At 39.4% G+C, this 25,699-nt stretch overlaps 1 protein-coding gene across 2 annotated transcripts in view; it reads left to right on the forward strand.

Moving 5' to 3' along the window:
- The window catches only part of LOC128738445 (mucin-5AC), a 245,579-nt gene that overhangs the window by 42,633 nt on the left and 177,247 nt on the right, over nt 1-25,699 (forward strand). For both annotated transcript variants that reach the window (XM_053833578.1, XM_053833579.1), the window contains exon 3: nt 15,617-16,434. In XM_053833578.1, the coding sequence (XP_053689553.1) occupies nt 16,026-16,434 (409 nt within the window). In that variant the 5' untranslated portion in view covers nt 15,617-16,025. The remainder of the gene's footprint in view (nt 1-15,616; nt 16,435-25,699) is intronic.

Below are 25,699 nucleotides of genomic sequence, written 5' to 3' on the forward strand. Positions count from 1 at the left end.
CAAGCCCCTGCGCGATTCGTAAGGACCCGAAACACGCACGTAACTCATCATTCGCTCCAGGGTAGCTTTTATCAGCCACGTTAGTTTGTAAGAAAACCGTTCTCGTGCATTATCTGCCTTAGCTGTCCGCGTTCGACTGTATCGTATGCTGCTCTGAAGTCCATGAAAATATGATGTATGGGAGCGTTATACTCCCGACATTTCTCGACGCTTGATACTGCCCTACGAATTCTCTTGCTATTGGAGATAGACGACGTAACGAAATGTGGTGTGGTTCTTAGCCATTTATGTAGAGGTCAGCCAGGAGTCGGTTCTTTCCGGTGGCTCTATTATTCTTCAGCTGACCGATTACTCACAGGATCTCTACGAGATCGGGAGCCGACACGCTGTTATTGTTTGTAGGCATTCCTAGGTTAACTTCCGTTCCGTCTCCTTCCGTTTATATCGCCATTGAGATGTCAATCGAGGAACTGCTTCCACCTGTCCAGCAAAAAATTCCAGCAAAACGGGTTCTCCTAGCTTTTTTCATCGACGTTCAATATTAGTATCGCTGCGTATTAGCGTATTAGCTGCGTGTCAACCAGTTTAAATTTAGAAGAAATACAATTAGTGCACAATCTCGCGTCACACACAATTGTGGGTCATTTCAACTTTAAATGACAATTTATGTTTGAATATTACCTACTGACTGATCCAATCAATATTGCTACTTAGGAGTGATAATTTTTTCAATGAATAAGCATAATATCAACTACATCGAAAGCTAATTTGTGTCCCATGCTTGTGATTGACTGTACTCCGTTTTGTTTGTTGGGGAATTTGATTACCTTATGACGCACAATGCAAAATTTTTACTTTGTTGATTATCATACGCGAACAATCATTGTGAGCTGAGATCTATTTAATTGCTTTTTTTCATTAAAGAATTACCAGCAGCCAAATTTCCTACGTTTTTTCGAGCGACGAAGAAGAAAATGTCGACTAATCCTTTCAATTTCCGTCATTCATAAAACGTTATTCTGCAGCCGGAAAACTTGCATAACCAGCAGAAATTTTTGCAGAATAATATTTGTCATGCCATCCTACACAATCACTTTTTAATGAATTCAAAGTGCATGGATCGGAAGGTAGTGTGTTTGAGTTAAATTAGCACAAGAAATTTTGGAGTATTCATTAAATCCATCCAAAAAATGATGAAAATTAGAGAGACTTTACTTACTACGACGGGAATTAGAAATCTACCCTTATTCCGTAATATTTCACCAGTTTTAAACTTCCTCAAAAATTTCGGGTGATAGCAGATCAACATTCGATCTTCGACAAAGCTGCTTTTCGCGAAATTTGCTTCAAGATTTCTACGTAAATCAATAACACTGTCATCTGGTAAGAACTTGTACAAAACTGTTTTAAATATGAATAGCATTTAGCTACCTATTCATGATTAGCATAAAGTATTTCAACTATGAGATTTGCAAATCAACGAGAGAAAGTGGCAACCGGCAAATCCTCCGATCATAGACCGTGCATAAACATCTCAAAAGCTGAAGTATCATTTCCATCCCATTCGGCGATCCTGTGTCTCATAAGCAAGCGCACACTTTAACGCTACCAACTCCATGAGTGGTCGAAAAATATTCCACTACAGCTTGCGTTGGACATACCTAATTCGATGTTGTGTTTTGTTTTTCTTTTCGGACATTTGTTATATAATAACAATCGACGACGACGACGATGGTAGTAAACGATTTGCGAGTTGAAGAGGCGGTGCTTTTTCTTCATCGAAGTTGGTTCGGTATGTGCCAGCATGCTTGGAAAGGAAGTGTATCCAAAACTTGGTGGCCCAAACACTTCGAGAGTCATCCTTGCGTAACCAAGCCGTCCATCGCGCTCCGCGCCATCGTCGTTGGGAATCGCTTTGGCAATACTCGAACTATCGAAACTACTACCGGTGCGGTGTGCTGGCAGCGAATGGATGGGTGATCGATAGGCTGTATGGACTGGCGACTAGAGAGTGTTCGTTTCCGGAAGGGCCTTGTTAGTTGATGAAGGATCGTTGAACAGGTTAATTGTTGATGCAGTAGCCTCTTCATCGCTACCGGTGACGTTGTCAGTTAGTTTTGCAATTTTTGACTATATAACAATGCATTTAGAAAAGCCTGCAATCATTTTTGTAATCCTACTTGAATAAGTGAATGGCCGTCCTTTCAAATAACGAAAACCCCAAATCTTCACTTGATTGATTCACTACTCATCGTCAGCTCAGTTTCAAGTTCAATTTACCGTTTCTTGCTCCCCAAATCCTATTCTTCTATTCACTCACACACAGTTTCAAGGTGTTGAAACCAATCTACCGAATTTTTTTTCGAAGTTTGGTATTTGCCAAGAAAGAGAGGTAAAAACTCTCATCATCCATCGCCTCGTACATGCCGAAAGATGGGGGAAAATCTGTTGCTCATTTGCATTCGGTAATCAGCAAAAATATACTTTTTTTTTGCTTGTTGTTCCATTCTGTACGGTTTTGTTACTTGTTGATTGATTTTCTTAGTTCTCCTGCTCGGCTCGGTCGATTCGCGGACGGAATGCACCGTCCTAATCCGAGCAGAGGAGGAGGAGCAGCCGGTGAGCATTTGGCTGTGTCAGCTGGAGCGGTCCGAAACTAATGCTCAATTAAAAATCACACCGAGCTCCAGGTGTGGCGTGCGCGGGGGTTCAAGGACCGGTGGTGCAGTTTCTTGGCCGCGGCCGTCACCGCAGGCAGTGTGGAGTCGGAATAACGGACGCCACAACGAGAGCTCTTTAAATTAGCTGCACAGGCTGTTACCGTCATTGGTCGGCGTGATTCGATTGGCAGAAGGTCTGCCTGAGCTTGCGTACGCACACTCCGCCGCGCCGCCCGCAGTCAGAGGTTGATTGATTCGCGAAATGAGGTTTGGGAAATTGAAACCTTCAATAGCTGAAATTGATTTGAGGCCGGTTTCACGGCGAAATTTCGATTCGAATTTTTCATTCGACTCGTTGATCAATAGCTGTAAACTATCGCGTTTAGAACAATGGATCGATTCTGCTTGTTATTTCGACATTCAAAACTTCCTATAAGAGGAGGTAATCTTTTCAGCTCATCTGCATCCAATCTTCTCTACCCGCTGTTTAGAAAGGAAGGCTACCGAGCAACTAACGTTGCACTCTTCGTGTATATGCAAATTTGGCTGCAGATTCTGCCGTATGCTCTCCGCTGATGGTACTAGACTTAGACTATTACGGCAACTATGGAAACAATGAAGCTGCCCTAGTTGAAACCGTTTGGCGGATGTCTGAAGGAGAAGAACAACTATGTAGCCTAGCAATCGGCGGCCATTTCTCATGGCCAATCGGAGCGATGAAGATTTATTGACCGTGTCGCTTGCACTCGTCGATCGGCGCCGTCGCGTTGGAGGCCCGTTTGATTGCGAAATATCGGCCCGGCTCTGTGTGTGACAATGGCGTGCTGCCGAGATGAGAGCCCGCCAGCTCCGGCAGCGTCAGCGGTAATGGACGGTTGCCAGTTGTCAACTCTGTGTTTGACCATGATAGAAACAAACTCTCGCACGGATCGGATGGAGGCATAAATCGCGCAGCTCAAAGAAGTTGTTCCGTCGTCGCAAACTGAGTGATGGATGGCACACCGCCGCCGCCGCCCGCCATCGTTGGATGTTGGATGCAACCAGAATAATGTCAAACGAAATGCATTGCAGTCACGTTTCGATTGCTTCTTTCTGCCAAAGCCAAAGCAGATCCGTGATTCTCGATTTGCTCAACTTGAGTGTGATGTTGTTTGGCCAAACGCTACGTGGCATGAAGCGAAATTGTGGCTGAATTATGTTCTAATTGTTCTCTGGTCGGCTGAAGGAAAAAAACACATCAAATTCAATGCCTGTCTGTGGGGGGTGGAATGGCAAATGTATTGAAAATCTTGGGTACGCCGTTAATTGCATTTGATTTGTAATCTAATTTATGAGTTTCAGAAATATGTGAAATGTTAGCAAGTTACGAAAGCTCTTGGCTTAGTCTTTTGTCAGAGTTATTATTTCTTCGTGAAATATAATTAAAATTAACTTGACATGGCTACTAATGTTCCTTTGTTGGGTAGTATAAGTATTAGCAGCAAACAATTAGAAAGTAAATAGAAAAAAGTATAGAGATCTCTGCCTAGGGAAACGACCGAGGGTTTCACGTAAGACTACGAATGCGGGTGCTATTCGATAATACTTGACAATTTGAAAATGTTTGGCAGTTTGTTACGCAAATTTATAATTTACTGTATTGTAATAATTCCCCTCAAACTTTTATATACACCTGAAATTAAATAAAAAGAAAATTATTTCAATTAAATTCTACTACAGTGGACTCTCGGAAAAGTTAATCGATTGGGGAATGGGTCGATTAACTTTTCCGAAATATTAACTTTTCTGAGTAGTTCTAAGAGTAATCGAAAATGATAAATACAAAAGCGAAAAATATATTCTCGGATACAGGATACACATTTTTAGGAATATGGAAGTTGTAATGTAAAGAAATATGTAGCAAGATCCTTATGAAATGATACTTAGTTCCTTTCAGTAAATTTAAAATAGTCGGTTATTCTAGGTAACTTTTGATTTTTCGTAGTCTACGACAACGTTTTGACAATGTTCGCGCTTATTTTTTGTTCCCTACTGTTCCTTCTTTTGCATTTAAAATTCAATCCGAGTTTGCGCTTTTCCAGTTTGTTATCAAAAATCCTGAAGCAACTATGTGCCCGTATTGAACTATTACTTCAACTGTCCGGTACAAGAGTTTAATTTAATCCCAGCTATGATGATACTCTGTATGAAGTTGTGGAAAGGCGATAATAAACCGAAAAATGAGAAATATAGATAGAAGGAAAACACACGTGTGTGAATGAACGCTTTGGACAACCAATAAATTTAAACTCTCAGAAAAGTTAAGCCAAAAATTAATTTTTTAGAGCGTTACATGAGAGCTAATATTCGCTTAATTTTTCTGAACAATTAACTTTTCAGAGAGTTAACTTTTCCGAGAGTCTACTGTATCTACATTTATTCACGACAGATACGTATTTCGCCTACGACTAGCAGACCTCATCAGTGTTTGTTTTCGAACTCGAAAACAGTAGTAGGCGAAATACGTAGGGGAATGTCGTCGTGGTTGGGCCATCTTTTGGGCCTCAAATCTCATTTCAAAAGAAACTTGGAAATTTAACAAAGGTCTATATACAAAGGTCTAACTACGAACTATTAATAAGGCCTTTGTTAAATTTCCAAAGTTTCTTTTGAAATGAGATTTGTCGACCAAAAGATGGCCCGACCACGACGACATTCCCCTATCTGTCGCGAATAAATGTAGATAGTAGAATTTAATTGGAATAGTTTTCTTTTTATTTAATTTCATGTTTCGAATGATTAAATGAAAATGATTAAAAAACTACAAGGTATACAGCCCTAAGGGTTGTACGAAACGGTGACCTAGGCCTATGTAAATAATATATTGTAATATTTTGATAACATGTTTTACTCGATGAAGTATTCCTTTATGTCAGATTATTAGAGCAAGGACTAATACAGACTGCATTTCTGGCATGTGTATGTTCATAAGTATCTATCGTCTCCAGCTTGGCTCATTAAAACAGTGAGCAGATACGCTACGGAAACCGCTCGTGAGGTTCAGATTTTCATTCGTTTCTTGTTGGTGATTGAATTTATCAAAATTCCGTCCCGAAAGGAACTTCGGGTACGGGAGGGTATTCATCGCTTAATGGGCTGAAGATACCCTCCCGTGCCCTAATTATCATGACATTCGGGTTCCTAGTAAATGTTTCAAGATAAATGTGAATATCATCCATCAATCAGCCTTGGTGGCCTTCAGAATCAAGTAATAATTGAAGATAAAATTGAATTTTGTTTCAGCTGAAAATATCTCTTCGATGTATCAGCAACAGCAAAAATTGTTTTAGGGAATTTTACAGTGTTATAGCTTAGTAGTTTGAAGGGAACGCCGCAAAAGTATCATATAGTTAGCTTTTTTGGTACGATAAACTAAACATTTTTACAAGAAAGTTAATTTGCAATTATAAATACAAATTGCAGTTGACTAAAAATTTTGTTTAACCTCCATTTAATTTGCTGGTGGCCCTTAAAAGGGCCATTGGTTACAAATAACATCAAAGCCAAAGCAAGTTCAGCGCAAATCCCGGATATCTTTCCCTTTTGGCATGAATGGCATGAATGAATGCAACCAGAGGAGTGGCATGAATGCATGAATGAATGCAACCAGAGGAGTGGTGTGGGTGTCAAACTACGTACATTGTCGTTATCCCACCCATTGGTTTTGGTACTTTTGGTTCAGGTACCTACTTACTGATTGATTAATCTTAAAACAACTGAAACTAATCAGAAATCATTTAAACATAGCCTATTAGTAGAAATGAATTAATCTAAAATCTAATCAATTAAAAAGAAGCCTATTAGCTGTAGTTTAACTATTACTAGCCGTTATTTTCGATAACAAGGCTGCTTCAGAGTTGTCGCCATCCATGGATATTTTGTCCGCCAAATTTGGACAATTTCACGCCCCTCATGGAAACAGGCACGTTGCACGTAGGTTATCGGCATCAATTCATTGTATATGCATCAAAAAGCTTTTACTAGCAGCCATCATTGCAGTCTGCTCCCGCTTGTCATTCGTACTTATCGCTAGCCTTCCATGTTAACGAAATTTGACCTTGTGTTTACATACATTTTCACTATTAAGCATATGAAAGATTATTATAAGTATGTTACTATAAAATTGCTGGACATTTTATCTTTCCTACGACATATTAACAGTTATGTTTCGTTCAGTAGTATAGAAGTTATAAGCATTTGAAATCTTTCATTCAAACGTTACACTTCTATTTTCATTTTCACAAAGTGCTACCCTATCCAGTATAGTAAACAAAGACATAGTCCTACGTCAAAATAAGAATTACATTTCGAATACCTCGAAATAGTGGACCCCTCGTTCGTCAAGGGCCTAACAGTTTCAAAAAAAGTTGAATTTTGAGCAAACCTTGAGATCTACATCATGTGATGTTTTATAAATTTGCCATGAAATAACTAGTAAATAGACCGGTACTGTAAAGAAGAAGAACAGGGCTTTCAAATGGAGTAAATTTTTTTTTGCGGTCATCTTGGATTTGGTCGCCACATTAGATTTTATAAAATCTCGCAGTTTTCACTGTGAGCCCCCAACCGATTTTCATTTTAGGACCAACATTGGAAAGCTGAGAAAAAATGCTATAAGAAACATTCATAATATTAGGTGTGCAATGGCATTAACTGAATAAATCGTTTCAAAAAAAATATAAAACAACCAGTTATTTGTACCAAGGTTCACAATTTTCATATGATTATTGTGATATTTCCAAAATTTGCTGTGAGACAAACTACAAACGACACGGTTTTGTAACGAGGAGATATAGGACTTATAAACTTAGTGAAAGAAAAATCGGCGGCCATCTTGGATATAACCGCCATGTTGGATTTTATTAAGAAATCGCCGTTTTCGCCATGATTCCCCCAACGGATATTAATTTTAAGACCACCATCGGAAAGCTGAAAAGAAATGCTATAAGGAACATGCATCAAATTACATGTGTAGTGGCAGTAAATAAACGAAACAATTAATTATCTGTATCAAGGTTTACAATTCTCATATAATGGAATGTCTTGCTACAGAAAATTAATTGTTTTGTTTAGTTAATGCCATTGCACATTTAATTTGATGAATGTTTCTTATAGCATTTTCTCTTAGCTTTCCGATGGTGGTTAGAAATTAAAATCGGTTGAGGGGATCATAGTGAAACGGCGATTTTTTGCTAAAGTCCAATATGGCGACCAAACCCAAGATGATCGCCAAAATTTTTTTTACTCCATTTGAAAGCCCTGTTCTTCTTCTTTACAGAACCGGGCCATTTGTTATTTGTTTTATGGCAAATTTATGAGACATCACATGATATAGATCTCAAGGTTTGCTCAAAATTCAACTTTTTTGAAACTGTTAAGCTCCTTGGCGAACGAGGGGTCCACTATTTCGAGGTATTCAAAGTGTAATTCTTCTTTTTTAACCATTTTCAACAAATTAAGTGCAAAAGTTACAATATTTGAAGACCTCGTGTCAGTAGTGGCCCCATTTCAGCGAGAATTACTCGTCTTCTAATGATTGGCGATTCTTTCGCATTTTGACAATTTTTGCGTGACTTGTAACACTAGTCAATTTTAGGTAACTAGTTTGAAACTGGTATGTGCAGTTGACGAAGTTAACTTGCTTAAGGTACTCACTACTTAAGTACTGCTTGCAACTACGGTTGAACCGAATAAATAAAAAACTATTCTGGGTTATCATTTAAACACTGATTCGCATTCGGCAATTTCCACGAAACAGTTGATAGCACCATTCATTGTGACAGATTGATTTGAAGTATAATTAACCTACAACTAACATGTGGACAGCCAGTTGAAATATCAATTAGCTAACGTTCTCTGGATCTTACAAGTTCTTTTTGACACTCTATTTTACAGCTATTTGCATACTTGATAGAAATACAATTAAAATTATGTAATTGCACGCAACTAACTGACGCAAGGCAGCATATGAAACGCTCAAAAATTATTCTCTGTTAAGGCAGTCGCTGACTTTCCTCACTTTGAGAATTGCTGCGTTACGTTACATGCACAATTATCCCTTCATCTCTGTTTCCGTGCAAGACAGCAGTTTGGAACGAATTCTTGTACATAGTATAAGGGTGCAATCTGGCAAAAGGAGAGGATGACTTTTCACTTTTCTGTGGCGTTTCACTTTCAGGACATCAAATTGGACTAGATTAAATGTTTAAAGATAAAACTAGTGATGTCCGAAATTTTTAATTATTCGATTACCAATTAGGGTAACCAACCTATTTTGGACCCCTTCAGCAGCTGTACATAATTTGGACAATTCCATTTGATTTTGCTGTAAGTGTCCAAATTATGTACAGCTGCTGATGGGGTCCAAAATACGTTGGTTACCCTAATCGGATTATGAACGATTAATAAGACTTATTCGGGCATTATCCGTACTCATTGAACTATTCGATTAATCCAACTACTCGTGCTGGCAGTATTCGATTAAAAATTATTCGAATATTCCGTGTGTTTGTGTGTGATTAGTTGAATTAATCGAACGATTAACTGACATCACTAGATAAAACCGGTTGAAGAAAAGGGATGGTTTTGCACTGTGGCGTACTTCCCAGGAACAGATATCAAATTGGTATATGTTTAAACGTTGTAAAGTATCTTCGGCTTGTTAGGACGGGGGGGGGGGGGGGTTTGTTACTGTGAAACAAGGTAATCAAAAAGAAAATGTATGTACTACATCTATTACGAATCGATTGGTATTCAATTCCATTCAGAATTGACAGCGCCATTAGCGTTCAAAATCTTTCATTTTTTTCGTGACGCTCGCATTTTTTGATTTTTTGGAATGACCCCCTGCACTCAGCTACCTTCCTGAGAGACGTAGTCCTACGACAAAAATGAAATGAAACCTATATGGAATGAATGATAAACTACAAAAATATGTGTAAAATCCCTAAGAGTGAATGAAGCATAATGAACTTTAGAACATTCAGGAATGGTCATAAACCGGAAATGACTTGCAAAGGTAAAACGCAAGGTAATTTAAAGCAGCCTCAAATATTATAGAAAATACAAACAAATAAGGATAATAATAATGGTAATAACTAAAATCGCGAATACGAGCAAATGCAACAAAGATAAGCCTAAAATAACCCACAAAGGCAGCACATTTTTCGCACCTATGGTGCGTAAAATCAAGTATAAAACAAACGAAAACCAACTTAAAATGATTTAAAACTGCGGGAAAATAACTAAAACAAAGATATGCTTGCAACCTAAATTATGGCATGAAATAAAGTCTCCTACAAAACAGTATAAGACGATGGGAAAAGGTAAAAATAAAATATATCTTAACACAGTACACAGCAAAGAAGAACGGTCTTAGGCCCCAATTTGGATAAATTCCTTTACCACACTACAAAAGAGTAGAAAGTCATTTCTTTCTTTTTATCAACCTAAGTCGTTTCACTTTTTGTTTTTTTTTAGAAGAATAAATGCTTCATGTGACGAATGAAAGGTTGGTTGAACTGAAAATTTGATGTTACCGACCATGGGAAGGTAAGAGTTGAACTCAAAGCTCTCCAAGCTCTTGTTAGAGCGTGTTAGTTTAACTTCTTACTATACAATAATAAATTTAAAAATTTCAATTAATTTTAATAATGGAAACCAATGAAATATGCTTCGACGATTAAAGTAAAGAACGTCATCAAATCAAAGCCTTAGGTTAAAATAACTCGAAAAAGTATCTTAAACAGAGAAGGATGCTTGAAGAAAACGGTTTGAAGCACCAAAATTAATTATAAACGGCTAAATGGCTAAATAAAATTAACGAAGCTTCAAGTGGTTTACAGAGGCTACAACGAGCAATAGCATCATTTATTGTGACTTGGGCTGCACTGTCCATAGACTGACCGTTTAAATTAATGGCAAATAAAAAAGACGGCAAACTGCTAAGCTCGAAAACAGTTGAAATAGGTAAACGAAGGGCAAATTAAGCAAAATAAAATATTGTTTTAACGACTAAAAACATAGTCGTGATTGCCTATTCAGTAAAATAAATATAATAAATAAGAGAATAAAAAGTAAACGCATACTTGGAATGACTGAAGCGGGTCAAAACTACCAAACAACAAGGTGAAGCAACAGCAATCTTAAAATGCTTCATAACGTAAAAATAATTGAAAACCTAATGATGGAAAACTTACTCTAAATAATTTCAAACAACTAAGTAAGAAAATGGGTCGATAAACGATCAAATTGTGAAATAATAAAATGTTGAAACAAGTATTTAGTGGGAAAAAACGGAGTATGCACACAAATTAGACACAAAAGCGTAATAAACGAGCAGCGATTCGAGAGAGAGAAAACAGAAAATGTAACTAAACTAAGCACGAACGGTTAAATAGACCCTAAAAGTATAAATGAATCTACACGAAATATATTAGCGAAATAATAATAATTAACTCCATCGAGTTTGAGTAATAACTGCTATAAAATAGAAACGATAAAATTATAAAAAGTAGCATAGGTAAGCTTCCAATGAACGAAAATGATTAAATAGAATTAGGTTTAATTAAAATTGGAATTATAAAACAAATTGAAATTAAAATGGGAGAATCAAATTAAATAAAATGTTTTATTTAAATTTTCGATTTCTGACCTAGCGCATGATATTTACAAAAAGTTTTTCATATGAGCTCGTTAGGAGGCTCATACAAAAAAAGATGGACTACAAATGGGACATGAAACTGGATTTGAAATGGAACATTTCAATTAAAATTAAAATTGAACTTTAAAACTTTCCTTAAAACTTGAGAATGAGATGAAATTAAAGTTGAAATTGTACTTAATATTTTATTTGAGATTGGACTTGAAATTGAATTTTGACATGGAATTGGACCAGAAGTTATGGGACTTTAATTGGACTTGGACCTGAATTTGAACTAAATTGGATTTGCTTTACATAACATTGAACATTTGACCAAACTCGTGTTTTAGTCTTTGACCTTGAAATGAGGTCAGGTATTAATATTAATTTTTTTTTGAAACGATGGTTTCACAATTGACAGAGCGATGGTAGGTAATAGTAATAGGTAGCTACGCTTAACTCGCTGGACTACAGGGCCTCTATGATTCAAAGGTACACGGTACACGCCCTGACAGGTGTTGTGAGTTCAAATCCGGTTATAATCTCTGATTATAGGTTGGTTCGACCCATGTACCTTCCAGCATTGAACAAAAGATAGGAGTCACTACGACAGCTTGTTAAGCGTAGCTACCTATTACCCCCCTTCCTTTCCACTCTTTCCCCTTCTTTCCCAAAAAATTTTCATTATTTTCCCCTACCGTCCCTCCATCAATTGTAGAACCATCGTTTCAAAAAATATAATTAGATTGTAAATAAGAGTTGCGTACTGATATGTATCCAACCAAATCGTATTCGACTCGCAAAAGCCACTTATCCATACCATTTTGGAGGCGATATACGTTCTAAGGAATAATTTTGAGCGATACACTTATATAGATATTTCAATACGATAAGATCCGATTAAGCGCGACCAACTTCATACAGCTATACAACTTTGTGCTGAAAATCGTATGTTTGTCAGCTATTGGCATTATAAACGATAGAATATCAACTTGTGCGCATTTTTTTAGGCTCTATTTATGAATCCGAATTTGTTAAGAGATATTTACGATAATTTTCGTACATTGATATACGAGTTGGTACTGGCTGGGTAGTGAGTAGTATATAAAAGTGAGCGTGAGTTTGTATGTTTGTATTATCTCGTTTTAATTGGCTGTCAATCTATTAAAAGTAGAACAGATTTTGTAATCTTTCCAACGTTTTAACTGTGTATTTCAGTCTTTTTCAGGGATTGAAACGCCTTGACCGTTCTCCACCATACTTGGTACACATGGTTCCTTGACATAAGGCAATTAGCACGGGGGGGTTGACAGAAGGGGGGAGGGGGTCTTAATCGGGGAAGGAAGCCATAACTCTGAAAGATCTGGAGCGTTCTTCATCAAAATATGCACATATGTTCCTTGGCATCAAGGAACCATCACTGGGGGGTTGACGAAAGGGGCGGGGCCTGATAAGGGGGGGGGGGGCTCTTAATTGGGGGGAAGCCTTAATTCCGAAACGTGTTGACCGTTTTTCATCAAACTTGGCACACATGTTACTTGACATAAGGGAATCAGTACTGGGGGGTTGACAGAAGAGGGGTTCCTGATAGGGGACCATAACTCTAAAATATCTTGACCGTTTTCCACCAAACTTGGCACACATGTGGGGCATAAGGGAACAAGTATTGGGGGGTTGACGAAAGGGGAGCGGGATAATAAGGAGGGGGTCTCTAATATGGGGAGCCATAACATAACGGAGCCATAACTCCGAAACGCCTTGACCGTTTTTCATCAAACTTGGCATATACGTTCCTTGATATAAGGCAATCAGCAGTGGGAGGTTGACAAAAGGAGCGGGGGCTTATAAAGGCGGGGGGAGGTGTTGGTAAGTTGATAACTCCGAAACACCTGGACAATTTTTGATCAAACTTGGCACAGATGTCCCTTGACATAAAGAAAGCAGTACTTGGGCACAGAACAGAAGTGGAAGTCCGAACGATTCGGCGATCAAAACTGGTAACAGAGTCTTTTTAGTTTTTATTTTTCTTTGGGAAGGTTTTCGCATACAAGCGAATAGTAGCAATATAAGCAGAACGCTCGCTGTCAATCGCATAGCAGCTTTCACATCCTTTCGTGTGCATTCGTATGCGTTCGTGTGTTTTCGTGGAAAAAAGTTACTCGCTACCGAAGTTTTTGACTGAAGTTTTTTGGAGCGTCTTAGTAGAATACGAAACCTAAAAATAAAAAAGAAATACACATAGTAGAATTAAATTGGATAAGTTTTCTTCTCTTTTACTCGCTACCGCCAGGTTCGCTAGAATCTGTAGAAAGTAGCATATACGTGTTTGGATTTCTACTTCCACTCCTGTTCTGTGACTTGGGGGTTGACAAAAGGATGCATAAAAGGGGTTGCGTTTCTCTTACATTTACAGATTGCAGTTGTGCAAGTGACTGTTTGAAAAGAGGGGAGTTCCATCGAGGTGGGATATATGAAAGAAACCTTTGTTTTATTTCCGTTATAGGAATTTTCATAGAAAAAATCGATGCGTAATTAGCTACGTGCAGAAGGGGGCGCTGACTGGGAAAGAGCAAACAAAGGGGGCGGAGCGTGACTATGAAGGTATGTTCCGCCATAATTACGGAACGTCTGGGTGGTGTTCATCAAACGTGGTTTGTTAAACACATGTGGTTTGTCAAACACATGAATTAACGCAGGGGGATTGACAAAAGTTGTTGACAAAAGTGGCTGGATTTCTGAAAGGGGGAATAGGGTGGCCATTAACAAGGCGGAGATTCAAAAACGTAAGAATGGCTTTTTGCCGATTTATAGGGATTGTCTAGAAGAAGACAAATTTACAAGTGGCAACAGGAGGGAAACTTACAAAGGGAGTAAACACATTCGAATGAAGAAAACATGTCTAGTTTCTTGCATTATGAGAATTTTCGTAACAACAGATGTACAAGTGGGGTCAGTCCCGGCGTGGTGGTCAGCATTCACGCCTCTCACGCCGAGGACCCGGATTGAAATCCCAACCCCGCAGAAGTTACGAATGACATTAGCTGTTAAAGTGACTATAACCTAAAAAAAAAGATGTACAAGTGGCTGTGAGACAAAGGCGCCTCGAGTATGATCGGGCACTCAGCTAGTAGTAAGTAAATAGCAACACACAAAAATACCTACCTAGATCGAAGCACTGCGGTTGACCATCCAACGTGCTAATTCAACATTACGTGCAACATGTGAAAAGAGAAGAAATAAACCAATAAAATTGCCAATAAATGCATTAATAATAGGAAAAATAAGCGGGAAAGGAGTAGAAAGAGTTTAGGAAGGACAAAAACCGTTAGGAAGGAGAAGACTATTTGAGTAAGTGATGCAAATTGTAGATTGCAAACCAAATATTAATAATATAAATGCAATTTCAAGTTTTTGAGCCAGCTCTCTAGCAAAATATAAAAAATGATGGTCTCTTTAAACGTCATACCATGAAAATGTCTTCACAAATAACTGAAAAGTTGAGTTGCAGTCCAATTCTTTTTTACTAGAAACCTCATTAAAATAAACCATTTACCTATTTGTAGCGAAAATCGTAAAAATTGGTTAGGTACTTCGAAAGTTATTACTGTTAGTAATAACTAAAACTAACATTAATAATAATAACTAAACTAAATAAGTAATTAGGTTAGTAATTACTGTATATCTATATTTACATTCAATATTTCCGTTGAAATTTATGAATTCCCTAGCTACAAGCTATTTACCAGAATAAAAAGCAGGTATAAAAAATAATGAGTCAATGACTTTGATAGTCATAAAGCTGTAAATGAATGTGATTGAAGGTAGTAGTCCAAAAACCAACTGAACTGAGGCAATCGTTTGATTCGCGCACTAAGTAGGAGAAGTTGTCAAGTTGGCCTGGTTTTACTCAAAACATTAAAGCCCGTACGACATAAATTGGAAAATTGAACTGGGCTTTTTTTGTCTGAGTCGGATAAAAGATGGTTTAGGTTGCCCGCTAACGTGATTAATGAAGTTTTTGTTTGACAAATGTGTTATATCATGCCATTAATAATGCTGGGAAAATTTTTGGTGCGGGAACTTCCAAATTATCTTTTTTTGGTGTTGTCAGGTGCCGGTTCGGCCGGTTTGTTTGTTGGATTCAAAAATGATTTTTTTTCCTTCTGTTAGATACAGCACAGAATAGCGGATTTGAATGATCATTCACACATTCAGATTAGTCATTATAGAAGTTCTAATGATGTTTGTTTTGTTTATCATCTTTTGATCGTTTCAGGTGTGTTGAATGCAGAAGTCCTGGCTTAGTAGACTGACTCAACCCGTGGCAACCCGGTAGCAACCATGAACTCTCGGAAGACAGACGGTTTGATCGATCAGCGGCATGCGATGAACCTTTCAGGGTTGAATATGGCGGGCTCGAAAGAGATGCCGGTTGGATAGTGCATTCGGTTTGGTTCGATTCGATAGTTTGTTTTCGATTGATTTTTGTTTATTTTGGCCAATAGTGTGAGGTGCAAAAATGTAGACGTCAAGCGGTCGAGTGAGTTTTGCTTTTCGCTTTTTCGTTTTGTTTTTATTCGTTTGTTTTCGCGAAAAAAAGAGACAAACGCGGGCCACGCTAATTGAAGACCCCAGTGATTTGCGGCGAATTTATTTTTCGAGTGAATACGTGCATATGTGTGACGATGGGTCGTACACGGATGAGCATCGTGTTGCTGGTGGTGATCATCGCGTGTAAACTTGGCGATCCGGCGCGGTCCAACGGAAGTGATGGTAGTGAACCGGCGGCGAAACCTGTGCCACCGGAATCGACCACTGCCGGAAGTGAACGTAGAGGGGTAGCTTCTGCGATGTTATTCACCCAACCGCGTCAACGTGAAGTGCGAAATGGTGCCTCGGAAACATCCGGAACCGCCAACCGTGGGTTGTTCATAAATGATGCTGCTGCGATGGCAGCAGTGAAGGCAAGTGTGGCGATGCCAACGACAACTACAACGACGACGACGACAACAACGGCAACGACTCCATCTGCTTCGGTTTCGTCGCAGTTGGACAGCCGATCTTCAGTGCCGGCTGCCACCGACAATCTAAACGGTGAGTGTGACGATGGAATTAAGAGCACTAATTAAGATTCACTTTCGTAAAACGACGGTTGTACCAGCGAGCACCAAGTTGAGTTGGTGACGGTCGTTTTTGTCTTCGAACCGTGAAGTTTAGTAGTTGGGGGTGGTTTCGTAACGTCGAGCGGCTGCTTTCAGCTCAACCGGTCGGAATCTGATCGGCAGCTTGATGAGGACTCTTAACGTTCGCACCAAAAGAATATGTATGCGATGGTCTAGATGCTTGAATTTAGCCGCGAAATCGTGCCTCAAATTGGGTCAAAGCGGTACTTCTGCTCGGTGGCTTCTGATGATGTAGCTTTTCGACAGCTCTTGAGGATGAGTATAAGAAGATGGTGTTGGCCATGAAACTGTTCTCAACCAGATCGGTATCGTTGGTGGTGAGATTAAATCGAGCATGTCCAAAAATGGGACACAAAAAATGGGACACTCCAAATCGTGCTTTGGAAATGGAAAACCAATTTTTTTAAAATGTTTTAGTGTAGATTGTCGTTCGGATTTTTAAGTTTTTACGGTCCAAATGTTTTACAATAAGTTGGTAACATTGTTAATTAACATTTAATCAACATGTGCGTGATTACTTTAAGCAAAAACTGCCCAACCTAGTCAATTACACCATCACATAGTTTCATCGGCAACCACAGCCAGAAAGCAAAATGCCTTCTGTTGTTACATTTTATCAATTTCACAGGCGTGTCGATCGCTTCTCCGGAGTGCTCTCAATGCGAGGCGCACGTGTCCCCCGCTCCGGCATGGGAACACACGGTCGCCTTCTGTTTGCTGTGGTTTCGGTTGTTTAACGACCTGATTGCGCGAAAAACACATCAGCTCACGTGCCGCAGGCAGCTGAGCGAACTAATTAAAATTGTTCAGTTTGCATGCCTGCGCATGTTCCCGCAAATGGACCGGCGACGAACCCGCTGCTGCCTGCACACGGTGCAAGCGCTTTGCGCTATATAACCGATGCGAAAGTGCCTCAATACCTAGTGTTCGGAAGACAGAACCTTTTTGCGCGGCTCTCGTAACAACCGGCGCAAATCTAAGGCATCGAAGTTCTTTGCCCTGTCTGCCGGTTTGGCACTGATGGATGATAGAAGGGAAAACAGATGGAAAAGTTCAAGAAACTGATGGAAAACAGTTGTGAAATAACACGTTTGCTGGTCGGATTCTACTTTGAGTGACGTGAGCTGCTCAACTAGAGCAAACGCGATGGTTTGAGTTGCTTCTTTTAGGGTGTCCCTTATACAGCTGAGTTGAATTTTCTAATTCAAATTTGTTAGTGGAAATTTTTTAAACAGGATTTGAACAAAATAAGATTTGTTCAACACTAAATTAGAGCAGACCCAAAAACCAAAACAAGAGACATCCCCCTTGCGTCGTCGGAAGGTGAAACAATCACATTAACGGCAAGCTGGCAACGACATGCTTGACAGCATGAGTTTGCTGACCTTTGCAAGTACTGTTGCTCCGAATAGATGCAACTGCAACATGTAAATTTAATACCCGGCCGTCGCGTCGGTCGGTAAAGGGCTAGCCGACTGGACAACATAATCCACAGCCAGCAGCCCACAAGTATGGGATTCAGCTCTAGAGCTAGCGAGCTAGATTTCCTTCTCTCGGTCCGATCTTGATACGGCTTCCCCTGACCCGATTAGATGTACGTATTTGATCCATTGTTGTGCTCGGCCGCAGCTGCATTGCATTTCGCGCGCAGAGTGCGAGAGATGAAAAAACCCGGCCAACAACCGGTTGTATAACCTTCCTTGGATAATCATCCCCTGGAAATGGTGCAGATGAGCACGCTATCTGCTGTTTTTTCCCCCCAGAGCTATTCACTCATCACAGAGCGGACGAAGGTGTTTCGAGTTTTCCAAATCTACTGCCAACCCATGCTATGCCATGACAGGCACTGGGTTTTTGTTGCGTTCATATCCATCTGCACCACGGCGAGATTTGCATTTCAGACTGACCGAATGGTTTGCCTCCGGGGGTTTCAGTACCGGCGAGTACCGGCGCGATCTGTACTTATCGAAGATCTACCAACCCGGGGCTGAGAGGCGAGAAATGATCGACAGCCCCATTTCAATTGGCGGCTAATATACCATCATGGGCGTCTATTTACGGTCGGAACTAGCAGGCATTAATTAACTTGGATTTGGTTAGTAATGCAGTGAAACCGCCGGCTGTATGCCTCATAAACCTTCAAAAGCCTTTGCATGTCATAAAAATAAACGATGCATTTTAAGAGATCAATTCGGAAAAGAATTTCCCATTCCGGTAGAAATACATAACGACATGAAGTGAGGTCCTTATTTATACTGGCGTCATAATTACAGGAGTCAAGTAAGGGGATTGCACCAATTTACACTTTTTTCCTGAATGAGTTTTGAATGAATGACAATCGTTAAAACCTCATTAACCGTATTGAGATAGGAATTGTCAAATTTTTGTTGCGCTACGAGAGCGATAAACTTAATGGCTACTGGTTTTAGAAAATAGACTTTCACATCTCATAATTGAGTCTGGAAAATTGTTCGAATCATGCTCAATCAATCAGTTAATCGACAAACCGTTGCGGATACAACTTTATTGACGTATTTCATGAGCGCCAGTAGACAGTAAAAAACTGCCAGTCAAACGAAAATGGCATATGAAGAAAGCAGAAAAGAAGCTGTTTTCCATAACATTAGTATGCAAAATAAAGCAGAGAAAAAATGTTACACCTTTATGAAAAAATGGTAGCTTTGAAATGGTTGTAGGTAAATGTTCAGGAAAATTGATTAGTCATTAGTTTTTCGGTCATAACGGAGGCACAATAAAAACGCTTTCATTAATTTTTTTAACATTAAAAGATTTCACTTGGAGTCTTCCGTGTCTGAGGAAAATTTTGTGGAAAACTTTTTTAAAAGCTGTTTTTCTTGAATTGCTGAGAAAATTTACTTTTACTTTTCTGTAATAAATAGTTATTTTACGATGCTTGGTTCAATAGGTATGAGTTTACTTCAAGTGATGGCAGAGAAAATCGAAAAATTTTGCTTGCAGTTTTCTGGGAAAATTGGAGATTTTGAAATTTTTCAATATTTCGAAATGCCTTCATGTGAACCTCTCTATACGGATCAGTACAATGTTGTATGCAACAAATATCTTTCATAACTTTTAGTTATGCCGCCACTGGACATGATAGTACAACGCCGAATGCAGGCTTCGTTATAAGGATAAATTGACAGCATTTAGTTTGAAGCGCAGGTTGAATTTGTCTAGCATTACGGTTTACGGATCGAAATTTCGGGTTCGAGTTAGCACGAATCCAGGTTAATTTCCGAATTCGGTAACATGTTTTGCTATCTTACTTTTCGTTTGCGTGGGAAGCTGCCAGACAACTCCGGTCACTTTCTCTGTTCCAGTCACACGCTACCGGTAACAACCCAAATAATATGTATACAACACACATTACGCATTCCAGACAAATGCTCTTAAAACGTATAAATGCCAGGGGGCCGCATCCTCCCCTGGGTAAAATGAAACACCAATGTTCGTTCTTCACAAAGAATGACGTTTACTCCTTCATAAGAAAGTACAAAATAGCTTGACCAGTATAAGTCGATGCAAAAAAAATAAATAAAAAATGCAAGTCTCGGAAGTCAATGGTCATGATATTCTACCCAAATAACACTGAACTTTTTATTACACTCTTATGGTGGTCATAAAGACTAAAATTGTCATAAATACCATTATAAGAGTGCACAGTAGTCCAAAAGGGCGAAAAGTGGAACTTTTCCCTAGTGTCTTTTGCTTTCATTTTATCATTTATGGTCTTCAGAACTTTTCTTCATATAAATTTCCCCCTTAATCTAAGACTGTTAAAAGTTAGTCATCGCTTACTATAGTGAAAAAAATAACTTTTTTGAATTTTTTGAAATATAGACATAGTTTTTTCGGCAAAGTTGTAAATAATACAAAAACAAGCAACTTTGCTGAAGAATTAAAATTTCTATCTTTATCGATTGTTGAGCTATAGGGCATATTCTTTAAAACTTCTTTAAAAATTGGTTTTTCATATTTAGCTTTTCTTAGTTGTATTTTAGAAGAACAAAGCAAGAACATGTTCTAGGCAATTATCGAAGCACTCAAAATGCACGTTTCTGCAGAAGACCGTAAATCTCTTGGACCTTTACTTGCTAAGTTATCGCATATTCAAGCTTTAAATTTCCTTAGCTTGACGAGCCCATGGGGTAAAATGGGGCAAGCGGATTTATGAAATCAGCGCTTCATTTTAAAGCTTAAGTCGAGTACTATAAACTTGTATGGGTTCCGCTTGTCCCCAACCACCCAAATGAGAGTACGGCAAGCATACGGTTTATGTGTTTCGCGTTCGCGATTGGCTCGATACACGTCCATTCTTTTGTGTTAGTTGATAGACACATGGTTTCTTCGGCAAAGTCATAGAAAATATAAAGGCAAACAACTTTGCTAAAGAAATGACATTTCTATCACTATCGTGTGCAGAGCTATAGAGCATTTTCTTTAAAAATTCTTTCAAAATTAGTTTTTCATACTTAGCTTATGTTGGTTGCATATTATAAGAGTATATGGCTTCAGGCGATTATTGAAGGACTTAAAACACATGTTTTTGCAGAAGGTTGCAAATCTCTAGGACCATTCCTCTTAGACCTTTTCCAATAACTCAGCAAGTAAAGGTCCAAGAGATTCGCGGTCTTCTGTTTTTACACTATTTACAACATTGCCGAAGAAACTATGTCTATATTTCCTAATACAACAAAGTTATCTTTTTATTTTCATTATAGTAAGCAAAGACTAACTTTTGACAGTTTTAGGTTAAGGGGATATTCATACGAACAAAAGTGCTGAAGATCATAAATTTATACCTATAAAACTGGTTTTCTGTCTGTCTGTCTGTCCGTGGTTTCCTTATAGAATCGAAAACTACTGAACCGTTCGGCATGAAAACTTGCGTTTTTGGGGCCAGGAAAGGTTTTTATGATGGTTAGAGACCCCTGCCCTCACTAAGAAGGAGGCTGCCATACAAATGAAACAAAAATTTCTGAATAACTCAAGAACTAATCAAGCAAATAGAACCGTCGTAAGCGCTGGCCACTGCGGGGGGTAGCACCCAGGATTTATATACAGCACAGTTTCATTTTTGGCAATACGAAGTTTGTCGGGTCAGCTAGTGATAAAATAAAAGCAAAAGAAACTAGGAAAAAAGTTCCGCTTTTCGCCCTTTTGGACCACTGTGGAGTGGAATAATACTCAGAATGTTACTTGGGACTGATTCAAAATTTTAAAAGACTTTCCTCGGCTCAACTTGAATATGGTTGGACCACGGACTTTCCCTCACTCAATCCTAGTTTGCGTTGTCCATGGCCTTTTGGGATCAACTTTATTATATTTTGGCCATAGCAGTTTGCCGGCTTAACCTTAATATACATTGCTCATTGGCTTTTCTCGGCTCAATTTTAGTATACGCTGACCTTGGGCAGGAAAGGATGAAATGATTTGTAGTCGAATATTACCAGCACGGATACCCGAACTAATCGATTAGTGAAAGCAATTTTCAGCGATAAATCGAGAATCGAATAGCTGAAAATCTTTTCATCCATGTTTATCTTACAGCTAGGGCAACTAGTGTTGATGGCCTTTCAGCCTAATTGTTGGATATGTAATAAGAACAGCAAAATAACGATCTTTTCTTTTCTTTGTGTTGCCCAAATGTTTTGACTAAATACCTCAATTTTGTACCAGTATTTTGAAATATATTTAACTTTTTTTACCTCAACAACACTAAAGGTTCAATTTGGCAGTAGGTCGCCAATGTGATGTTCCAGGTGTTGCTATTCTGCCCGACTTAATTGCGCACACGTTCCAGCTTAATCTACTAATATGGTTAAATACCACGACGCCACAGGTAGAACTATGCTTCATTCCGCAAAATTATAGATAATGATTAGCTCAGGAGGACACACAGAAGGAGCTTGAAAGGGAATCAGTGAGCTGAAAAACGGTAAGGCTGCTAGGAAGGACGGTATCCCGGCTGAACTTCTAAAAGCGGGGAGCGAGCGGCTGTACGAAGCAACCCACCGGATCATTGTCAGAATCTGGGAGGAAGAACAAATGCCGGAGGAGTGGTTGGATGGCCTCATTTGCCCAATTTTCAAAAAGCGACATCGACTGGAGTGTAAGAACTATCGAGGAATTACATTGCTCAATTCGACCTACAGGGTGCTTTCCCGTATCCTGTTCTGCAGAGTCTGCAGTGCAGACTAAGACCGTTAGTGGAGTCCTTCGTCGGCGAGTACCAAGCTGGTTTTCGTGAGAGTCGCTCCACGACGGATCAGATGTTTACCCTGGGTCAGTTGCTAGACAAGTTCCGGGAGTACAACTTGCAGACACACCATCTGTTTGTGGACTTTAAAGCGGCGTACGATTCAGTTAAACGAAATGAGCTGTGGCAGATAATGCTAGAACATGGTTTTCCGACGAAACTAGTTACGCTGATTCGTGCGACGCTGGAAGGATCCAAATCATGCGTTAAGATAGCGGGTGAGAACTCAGCTGCTTTCGTGACGTTGGATGGACTGAAGCAAGGGGATGCACTGCTATTCAACATTGCCTTGGAAGGTGCATTACGAAGGGCAAACGTGGAAAGGAATGGAATTATCATCACGAAATCTCACATGCTTCTTGGTTTTGCGGATGACGTCGATATCATCGGAATAAACCGTAGAGCAGCGGAAGAGGCCTTCAGGCCCTTTAAAAGGGAAGCGGTGAGTTTGGGACTTACCATTAACACCGCCAAAACGAAGTACATGGTTGCTGGTAGGGAACGTGGGAGCCCAAGTGGTGTTGGTGCCGAGGTGGAGTTAGATGGGGAACGATATGAAGTAGTGGAGGAATTTATATACCTTGGTACACTCGTGACATGTGACATCGATGTAAGCCGTGAAGTGAAACGACGAGTTGCAGCCGCGAATCGGGCTTTCTTCGGATTACGTAGCCAGCTGAAGTGCCGTAGTTTGCAAATTCGCACAAAACTGGTGCTCTACAGAACACTAATCCTCCCGGAAGCCCTTTACGGACACGAATCATGGACGCTAAAGGAAGCTGATCGACGAGTGCTTGGGGGTTTTGAGCGTAAAGTTCTGCGATCAATACTTGGTGGCAAAATGAAAAATGGAGTGTGGCGCAGACGCATGAATCATGAGCTGTACCAAGTATACAAATATGGGGCTCTGTAGCCGCAAGGTTACCGAGTCTGCTTTGACAAGCGAATGGTCATGGGTTCGAATCTTAGTAGAATCAGGCCATTCGATGTCAAAGTGACTTTAGCATGGGTTTATTCTCAGGCCCCTCATCGCCCTTCCTTCATGCTGAGTTCTATATTATCCCGATATGGCCTATTGACAGTGCAAAAATGAGACCCTTATAGTAAAAATGCACTGGTTTGCTACGCCAGGGATGACTATAATTGGGGACTGTGCGCTGTCATGTGGAACGAGGTGGGTAAAGTAGAGTAGAGTATTGATAGAAGGGTACCCAATTACACACAAGCACGCATAAAAAAAAAAAATTCAATAAGCATATCGCTCACTCAATAGCGACTATAGCCAAAATAAATGCAGTGCGGGTTATACAACAAACACCCGGGCGATATCACAATAGATCTAACCGTAATGGTCGCAGTGATGAGTCCATACAGGAAAAAAAAAAAAAAAATATGCTGATATAGTGAAGGTAGTGCAATGTGGCAGGCTGCGGTGGGCTGGACACGTGGCCAGAATGCCCGATGAAAGAGTAGCCAAAACTATTTTCAGCAGAGAACCAGGAAGAGGCCGTAGACTCCGAGGCAGACACCGCACCCGGTGGGTGTGTGCTGTCGAAGACGATGCACGTTCAGCTGGTGTTCGTGGGGAATGGAGAACGGACCGACGGTGCTGGAGGACCATAATTCGTTCGGCGCAAGATCGGTAACGGACCGTTGCCACTAAAGTAATAGTAAAGTAGATTGGCTCTACAAATGTCCTATACATACTTTTTCAAATTCTGAGGTCTTACTGTCAAATGGATCAAAATCGAATCAAATTGGCTAACACCAAAAATATTTTTTTATGTTTGTAGGTCATATTGCCGTATTCTTTCAGTTTTTGGCCCCCAAACAAAAATTCATCAAAGCAAAGTGTGAGTTGCAGAAAGAAAATTATTATCAATCGGTTTTCATGTCACAGAATATAACCAAAAGTTGCAAAATTTGCAAATTATACGCGGGAATTTTAGCTACATATTATTTCAACATACAAGATGAAATTTAATGCGCATATGCTGTACAACTGCGGAAACTGCCGATAATTTATTAATCATACTTTCGGGTATTTTATTTTAGTCGCCATAAACCAAATTGATTACCACAATAGATCAAAATAATGGTCGAAGTGCTCTAACTTTCCGACGAAAAAAACAGTAAACAGAAAAAGACAGTAAAAGTTTTACTTTTCTTCACACTGCTCTTTATTTTTAAGTAAACAAAGTTGGCTAGCTTGGGGTAGGATTTAGCTTTTTTGTGCTTTGCAAGCGTAATACAACGACTTGAGCCTAAAGTCTTTCCAAAGAGGTTATAATAACCTTCTGAAGGGTAGACCACTTGTTCGAGAAGGTCATCATAAAGATCATCATGAAAAACGCAAGAAAAATGAAGAATCAAATGTTCAAATGTTTTATATATAGAGTTGAAAGAGCACAGATAGCGCAAATTACTCAAGTATTTGCAAAAAATATAGGTTTTCATCTTTGTTTACCTAATAGAATGTTGAAAGTTTGCTCACTATTATTTGATTATCTTTTCATTTCATGAATATATGCAATGCAAACAATCCTTTCTGTCGGTGCTTACTTCTGTAAGAAGAAAATGTGAGTACACTAATTAGCTCCCACGGCCGTGACTGTGTCGGTCGGTCCGATCGAAATAATGCTTCTATATTACCGTTTCCACACTCGGCGTAGAAAGGCGAAAAAATGCGAAATGAATCCATCAGCAATTTCAACTTCAAGTTCGAAATAATTCGACAAAATTGCAAAACCTTTCGGCATTCTGCCGCCACGCCGCTGCGCTGCGCTGCTGGGAGCTGACCCTTTTGGGAAGGTGTCAATTTTCTACCTTTTTCGAACTTTTAATGCAACGTCTTCGGTCGTTCTTTGTGGCTTGCGGCCACGAAGAAAGAAATCAC

The sequence above is a fragment of the Sabethes cyaneus genome, chromosome 2 (genome assembly GCF_943734655.1).
Source record: "Sabethes cyaneus chromosome 2, idSabCyanKW18_F2, whole genome shotgun sequence".
NCBI lineage: Eukaryota > Metazoa > Arthropoda > Insecta > Diptera > Culicidae > Sabethes > Sabethes cyaneus.